Raw genomic sequence first — 7,371 nt, forward strand, 5'->3', positions numbered from 1 at the left:
GGAAAGGTTCTGGGGTATGGAAACAGTAACTCACAGAATCACTGAATCAGCAGTCTCAGGATGAGAGAGAACACTTTTTATGTGAAACCCTGTCACCAAGTACAGACCAAATTCATTTCCTCCCCACCTCTCCAGTTGAGAGAGAAGGAGATTCCATATTCCACATCTACTTCCCTCCTCAGCCCTTAGACAGGAGTAGTTCAACCCCCTCCACCACCCTGCCCCCCTCCCTGAAAGGCAAGGGAAGATATTTCTCCCTGTTGGGAATAACTCTCAGGTTCAAAGGGCAACGGCTGCTCTAGAGACAAAGGCACAGGTGTTGAGAAACTGCAGTTCTTCCGGAACGGCGTGTCTAGTGTCCTGATGTTACTGACACCCTGGAGGAGTGCCAGAATGAGGACGGGGCCTGCTCTGCCCCAAGCCAGGACAGAACAGCCTCCTCCCCTCCTTTCACCCACTCCCAACAGCCGGTCACCCTCACACACCGGTAGCTGAGGTGCCCTCTCTAGCCAGAAGGTTTCAGGCTGCTCTGTATGGTAGTCGTGGATCTGTGAGGGAAATACTGCATAACTCTTGGCCTGAAGAGTTAACTCTTCAGCCTCTGGGCTGGCTGCTTTCCCACAGCCTGTCAGGACCCAGCTGTACAAGGGTGGGGGGTGGGGGTGACTGCGTTCTTACCTTTGTTGGGGCAGGAGGCCCTGCCTGCACCAGCTCCTTTTTGTAGTCGTGGTGTGTCACAGACTCGACCTCAGAGTCCTTCCTTGTGGGTTCCTGCTCTGCCTGCACCTCTTTACTACAGAGGCCTGGGGAGTGTCAAGGGCATTCTCCCCTGACTTTTGTCCTCCCCCTCCCCATTTCCCTTCACCCAGCCTCTCACCAGATTTGTTGGCGCAAGAGCATCTCCAGTATGGCTTCACGCTTCCCTAGGGGAGGTCAGAGAATGGACAGAATAGAGGAGGCTGCTTAAGAAACAGGCCCAGAAGAAACAAAGTTGGGGAAAGGAGGAAAAATTGGGTTTTGTCCTTATACCCCTCAGACAACCATAGGCCCACCTGATATTCCTTTTTTTCTCTACTGAACTCATTCTTGCCCATTCTCTCATGTTTCATACCTCGAATTGGCTGACAGTGGCTTTTTGGGGGCTGGTATGAGTCTTTCTGGGTGGTGCAGGAGGACATGGGTGACTGTGGCTGCAGGGTCAGCAGTCCCCGGTGTCCGTGTCGGAAAAAGAAACTCTCAGAGCCATCCTGCATGACTGGGACTTGATCCAGGTAGTTGGTGGCTCTCTGTAGGCCCCAAGTTGAGTGACAATGATATCCTTCCTTGTACCCACCCCATCAACTGGGGGCAGCCTTCAAGAAAAGGGAGCAGGTCAAACCTTAATACCTTCTCCTCCCAGTTGTAGAGAAGGCACTGGCCCCGTGGCAGTGTTTCACTGAGAACTGTACTCTTCCCTTCAACTTCGGGGGGCTTCCACAGCCCTCGGGCACCAGGTTCTGAGACTTTCAAAAATTTCCAGGATTGTTCCTGCGGTTCCCAGTGACAGTGGTGTTTGCAGCCGGTATAATTAGGGATAAGATCTCCCCTGGGGTTTCTGAAGCCTACAGGAGCAGAGAAGTTGAACCTAGGGCCATGGCCATGGCCTGGGCTATGCCTAGAATCAATAGCAGGACCAAGATCAGTGCCTTGACCAGAGCCACCGCCAGGACCCTGACCAGAGCCACCACCAGGACCAGGGCCATGGCCAGGACCTCGACCAGAGCCACCGCCAGGGCTACCACCAGGACCAGAACTGGAGCTAGGTCCAGGGTCAGAGCTGGAGTCAGGACCAGGGCTAGAGCTGGAGCCAGGAACAGGGCCAGAACTGGAGCCAGGAATAGGGCCACGGCTAGAGCTAAGGTCATTTGTAGTATAGGGATTCCGAGCAATATGGGGAAAATAGGCAGGCTGAAAGCCGAGTCTCCCGTGGCTTATCTTGTGGGTAAATCTGGGTCCAGTGTAGCGCTCTGTCAGACTGTCAGAGGAGGGCTCCGTGAGCAGGTTCCCATGAGAGTAGGGGGCTGGGCTCTTTGTCCATAATGCAGCTGCTCTGGCAGTGGAGGCGGCTGTGGCAGCTGCTGAAGCTGCTGCGGTTGCAGCTACCAGGGCAGATCTATGACGGCCATCCCAAGAAGAAAAGGGATCGGAACTGGACCCTAGTCCGTCCGAGCTGGGCTGTAAGTCTAAACATCTGGAAAAAAAAAAAAAAAAAGAAAGCGGCAAAGCTGTCAGAAGCACAGCAGTCTGTTAACTTCCTTGTCCCCTTCCGCCCGCAGCCAGAGCTGTGGCTCTCACCGCGACTGCGATCTGTCAGTAGACTCAGAGGTCTCCATCTTCCGACGCCAGCTACCAGGTTGCCATAGGGACGGCAAATCATGCCAGGAGACTGCGCAGAACTAGAGCTGGGCGGACGTGGAGGGTCAGGGTGCTGGCAAGTGCTCTTCGGGGCGGAAGTCTTAAACCCTCTGTGGTTTGGTATGGCTGCCTTCCGTCTGGATTCCCTTCCGCGTCAGCCCGGCTCTTAAAGTTCCGCTGGCCTCCGTACCTAAGCAGAACTTTTTGAGGTTTTCTAAGGTGGTTCTATGAGGTCGCACAGAGTCGCACACGACTGAAGTGACTTAGCAGCAGCAGCAGCAAGGTGGTTCTTCCAGTCCAGCGTTTCTCATGATGTACTCTGCATATAAGTTAAATAAGCAGGGTGATAATATACAGCCTTGACATACTCCTTTTCCTATTTGGAACCAGTCTGTTGTTCCATGTCCAGTTCTAACTGTTGCTTCCTGACCTGCATATAGGTTTCTTAAGAGGCAGGTCAGGTGGTCTGGGATTCCCATCTCTTTCAGAATTTTCCACAGTTTATTGTGATCCACACAAAGGCTTTGGCATAGTCAATAAAGCAGAAATAGATGTTTTTCTGGAACTCTCTTGCTTTTTCTATGATCCAGTGGATGTTGGCAATTTGATCTCTGGTTCCTCTGCCTTTTCTAAAACCAGCTTGAGCATCAGGAAGTTCACGGTTCACATATTGCTGAAGCCTGGCTTGGAGAATTTTGAGCATTACTTTACTAGCATGTGAGATGAGTGCAATTGTGCGGTAGTTTGAGCATTCTTTGGCATTGCCTTTCTTTGGGATTGGAATGAAAATTGACCTTTTCTAATCCTGTGGCCACTGCTGAGTTTTCCAAATTTGCTGGCATATTGAGTGCAGCACTTCCACAGCATTATCTTTCAGGATTTGAAATAGCTCAACTAGAATTCCATCTCCTCCACTAGCTTTGTTTGTAATGATGCTTTCTAAGGCCCACTTGCCTTCACATTCCAGGATGTCTGGCTCTAGATGAATGATCACACCATCGTGATTATCTGGGTCGTGAGGATCTTTTTTATACAGTTCTTCTGTGTATTCTTGCCACCTCTTCTTAATATCTTCTGCTTCTGTTAGGTCCATACCATTTCTGTCCTTTATCGAGCCCATCTTTGCATGAAATGTTCCCTTGGTATCTCTAATTTTCTTTAAGAGATCTCTAGTCTTTCCCATTCTGTTGGCTTAAAGCTCAACATTCAGAAAACGAAGATCATGGCATCCGGTCCCATCACTTCATGGGAAATAGATGGGGAAACAGTGGAAACAGTGTCAGACTTTATTTTTTGGGGCTCCAAAATTACTACAGATGGTGACTGCAGCCATGAAATTAAAAGACGCTTACTCCTTGGAAGGAAAGTTATGACTAACCTAGATAGCATATTGAAAAGCAGAGACATTACTTTGCCAACAAAGGTCCATCTAGTCAAGGCTATGGTTTTTCCTGTGGTCATGTATGGATGTGAGAGTTGGACTGTGAAGAAGGCTGAGCACTGAAGAATTGATGCTTTTGAACTGTGGTGTTGGAGAAGACTCTTGAGAGTCTCTTGGACTGCAAAGAGATCCAACCAGTCCATTCTGAAGGAGATCAGCCCTGGGATTTCTTTGGAGGGAATGATGCTGAAGCTGAAACTCCAGTACTTTGGCCACCTCATGCGAAGAGTTGACTCATTGGAAAAGACTGATGCTGGGAGGGATTGGGGGCAGGAGGAGAAGGGGACGACAGAGGATGAGATGGCTGGATGGCATCACTGACTTGATGGACATGAGTCTGAGTGAACTCAGGGAGTTTGTGATGGACAGGGAGGCCCGGTGTGCTGTGATTCATGGGGTTGCAAAGAGTCAGATACGACTGAACTGAACTAAACTGAACTGTGTTTTAGAACTAAACTAAACTGTGTTTTAGAACAGGCACAGGGCTGAGGTATCAGTCAAAAGCCTACCTCGTGTGTTTATGGAGGGACATTTTTTCAAAGCTTTTAAGGACGAAGAGGCATCAGACAAGTAGCTCAAAAGCAAAATGGTGAGACATGGGGATTAGCCAAAGGGTAGCCAGTTTTTTTTGGTGTGATTATTTCTCTTCCAGTAAAAGGCCCTCACATTGACAGTCCTCTTTACAGACCCCCCTTAGAATGTGGCTTGGCATGTAAATTGAGCAAGTCTTGGGATTCAGTCTCTTCCTATCCATTCAGGTGAATTCCTACCACTACTTTTCTAGAAGCCTGCCCCAGGTAGACCACGAGTCTTGAGCTCAGAGATATATAGGCAAATACTCCTTTACAGAATGGGATTCCTTAAGTGTCTCAGACCATAGTCAAGGGGGATCATAGTCTTGAATCAGTTTTCTTTCCTATTTGTAGTATAAATCTTCATATATTTAAGACAAGGATCCAGAATTGAGGGAGAGCAAGTTTATTAGCATCACAGGGTGCTGTTTTCCCCCATCCCATCCAAACATCCAGGTCTGGGGTCCCTGGTCATTTGGTAGGTTCAACCTGGAGGCCACTGGAGCTGTCGGCCCCCAAGTACGTGAATGTGTAGGTGATACACAGACTGTGCACCCAGCTTGCCATCGTTGATCACTGAAATGGAGTTTTGGGTTGGGGGTGAGGATCATGGGAAGGTCAAAGAATGGTCACACAGAGGGGCAGGTATGAGAATTAACAGTCGAGGGAAGGGCTCAGGGGCCAAACATCACTCACCAAGTCGGTATCCATCACCCAGCCCCTCAGCCTTTGCTGTTTCCTTGGCCACAAGGAGAAGGTGTCCAAGAAGCTACAGGGAAAGGGGAGGGAGACAGGTTGCTTCATTTATAAAGGAGCAAAATTTCTAGAGGAATACAGGGCTCCCCCAGCCAAACCCTGGCCCTGTCCTTCCCACCTGTTGGTCTTCCTCTTCAGCCTGGCTAATCCGAGGAATGGGCTTCTTAGGAATGACGAGAAAGTGCACAGGAGCCTGAGGGGCCACATCCCGGAATGCGAGACACTGGGAGCAGTGACAGGCCAGAGGCCAACATGTTACTTCAACAGGCTGGATGGTATTTATGAAATTCCTAGGGGGGTGGGTCCTAAGGGCACCTCACCTGCTGGTCCTCATATAGGATGTCAGCTGGGAGGCTTCTATCCAGGATCCGGGAGAAGATGGTTGGGGCTGCTCCCCCAGGAGCTGCCTGCTGGGCCTTGGCTACTTCATTCCCATCAGTCACACCTGCAGCTCCTCGGACCTGCAGGTGGGTCAGACACACCCAAAGGAGGAAGCTGGCAATACCTCTCTCATGTACTTAGGTGGGGCTGGCAAGAGACTGGACTCTTGATGGCCATTAACTTCACCCTTCTAAGAACCTATTAGTGGTTCCCACTAAAAGAGAGAGTTCCTCACTTTCACAGTATCAGCAGCAGGGAGTAGGCCCAGATAATGCTGGGCCTGGTTATATAACAGGCAGTATTACAGTGCAGGTCTCAGCAATGCGATTGAGTGCTGCCCCTGAAGCACTAAGGAAACATATCCCTGTTCAGGGGAAAGGGTGCAAAGTGAGAACCCAGAGGCTTATGTCCTGGTTCCTATTTCACTACTTTTTTTTTGTTTAGTAGTGTGTGTTTAATTGTGAGTTTAGTCGCTCAGTCTTGTTCGACTCTTTGCGACCCCATGGACTATTGAATTACCTTAGGTAAATCTCTTCTCTCAGCATCAAATATAAAGGGGTGATTTGTATCATCTCTTAAGACTACTTTGGATCTCTTTGTTTATGTTTCCACTTCCATTACTTTTTGTCTGATCTTTATGCTGTCTTACTTGTTTTATTGAGGTTTAATACAATTGCCCTGTTTGACACCAGGGCGTCTGGGTGTCACACCTGACCTCTTAATGTGAATTTTGCCTCCAGTCTCCTGAATCAGTGGAGGGAGGAGTTGAGTGCACACAACCCCAGCCCCAGGGAACTGAGGGTAAGTCTCAGTTTCCCAGGGGCTGAGAGAAGGCTGAAGTCAGAGGTGTCACACTGTGGGAGAAAGGAATGAGGTGCATCTGACTCCTTGAATCGTTCTAGTAAACGGGGAGAAGAATGGCTCCCTCTAATTCTGCAGGGTGGGGGAGGGGGGGTGGGGAGGCGGGTAGGCCTTCGGTTGGCTGGGAAAGGGCAGCACATGGTGCAGTGACCTTGTGTCGACCTCGGGGCCAGGGCCTGTGTGCGGCATAGGTCATCGCCGGCTCGTTTCTCCCGCGGCGAGGTTTTAAGAGAGGCCACCTCGACCATCAGTCCGACCTCGGCGCAGAGCCCTGGAGCCTGCGCTGCGGGAGGGGCAACGTACCCCGCCGGGCACTCAGGCTGCGGTCCCGCGAGGCCTTAGGGCTGCTCTAGCCCCGGGGGGGGTTGGGGGGGGTGCGGAGCGGGGGTGGGGTGGGGGGTGGAGTGTGGGGCGGGAGTGGGGGGCGGGGCGGGGGAGCCGAGGAGGAATGCAGACCCCGGCCCTGGAGAGAGTCAGAGCCCGCCGGACCCCTTCCTCGCCCCATAGCCACCTCTCACCTGCACCCCCCGAGGCCCTGCCACCGCCACCGCCCGACGCGCCACGCAGAGCCCGGCGGCCAGCACCACTGCCGCTGCCATCTTTCCCTCGGCCGCGGGAACCTCCCACCTGGGCCAGCAACTCGAGCTCTGCAGCCTGTTGAGGTGGGGCGGCGGGGAGCCGGCGAGCGACTGCTATTGGCTCTGGCCGAGGCCGGAAGCGAACTCCGTCATCCCATTGGGTAGCGTTTCTGGGCCCGGCACTCCACTGGCTCCGCCGCCACGGTCTTTGCGGAATCTTTTCATCCCATTGGCTTCTTGTGCCAACTCGAGGGTGAATTTTTTACTCCATTGGCTTCGTCCTCTAGTCAGAGTGAAAGTTCCTATACCATTGGGTCCCCTCACTAGTTTTCGCTGTGAGATAGTTTCTCACTCTATTGGAAGGACTGAGCCACCTGGAGGTGGGATT

The 7,371-nt window shown here is 51.6% G+C and overlaps 2 protein-coding genes across 5 annotated transcripts; both read right to left on the minus strand.

The window, feature by feature from the left end:
* Positions 1-61: 61 nt before the first annotated feature.
* Positions 62-2,400, minus strand: SPAG8 (sperm associated antigen 8). 4 transcript variants are annotated; one of them, XM_086415830.1, is made up of 7 exons: positions 2,335-2,400; positions 1,387-2,230; positions 1,112-1,286; positions 878-923; positions 679-793; positions 486-548; positions 62-377 (listed from the first exon to the last, which is right to left on the minus strand). In XM_086415830.1, exons 1-7 carry the CDS (start codon positions 2,370-2,372, stop codon positions 201-203), a joined length of 1,458 nt encoding a protein of 485 aa, XP_086271956.1. In that variant the 5' UTR covers positions 2,373-2,400; the 3' UTR covers positions 62-200. The 4 variants fall into 4 exon arrangements, 3 of the variants coding, with proteins under 3 accessions (XP_086271956.1, XP_086271957.1, XP_086271955.1); XM_086415831.1 differs by having other exon boundaries at positions 1,379-2,230; XM_086415829.1 differs by having other exon boundaries at positions 62-548.
* Positions 2,401-4,797: 2,397 nt separating this feature from the next.
* On the minus strand, positions 4,798-7,019 carry HINT2 (histidine triad nucleotide binding protein 2). Its single transcript, XM_086415833.1, has 5 exons — positions 6,924-7,019; positions 5,484-5,624; positions 5,282-5,386; positions 5,104-5,176; positions 4,798-4,983 (listed from the first exon to the last, which is right to left on the minus strand). The coding sequence occupies exons 1-5, from the start codon at positions 7,002-7,004 to the stop codon at positions 4,892-4,894; spliced, it is 492 nt and encodes a 163-aa protein (XP_086271959.1). The 5' UTR covers positions 7,005-7,019; the 3' UTR covers positions 4,798-4,891.
* Between the last annotated feature and the right edge of the window lie 352 nt (positions 7,020-7,371).

This window comes from Bos grunniens, chromosome 8, assembly GCF_055505025.1.
Source record: "Bos grunniens cultivar Pamir isolate PY7600 chromosome 8, Bosgru_T2T1.0, whole genome shotgun sequence".
Taxonomy (NCBI): domain Eukaryota; kingdom Metazoa; phylum Chordata; class Mammalia; order Artiodactyla; family Bovidae; genus Bos; species Bos grunniens.

Excerpts from the sequence above, each read along its gene's own strand:
- HINT2 (XM_086415833.1), bottom strand. The coding sequence starts at position 7,004 with ATGGCAGCGGCAGTGGTGCTGGCCGCCGGGCTCTGCGTGGCGCGTCGG. Across the intron at positions 5,625-6,923 it reads CAGGGCCTCGGGGGGTGCAG|GTCCGAGGAGCTGCAGGTGT; the intron begins GTGAGAGGTGGC and ends ACCCACCTGCAG. Across the intron at positions 5,177-5,281 it reads CTGAAGAGGAAGACCAACAG|CTTCTTGGACACCTTCTCCT; the intron begins GTGGGAAGGACA and ends CTTTCCCTGTAG.
- SPAG8 (XM_086415829.1), bottom strand. The coding sequence starts at position 2,372 with ATGGAGACCTCTGAGTCTACTGACAGATCGCAGTCGCG. Across the intron at positions 794-877 it reads CTCTTGCGCCAACAAATCTG|TAAAGAGGTGCAGGCAGAGC; the intron begins GTGAGAGGCTGG and ends AGGCCTCTGTAG. Across the intron at positions 549-678 it reads GGCCTCCTGCCCCAACAAAG|ATCCACGACTACCATACAGA; the intron begins GTAAGAACGCAG and ends TTTCCCTCACAG.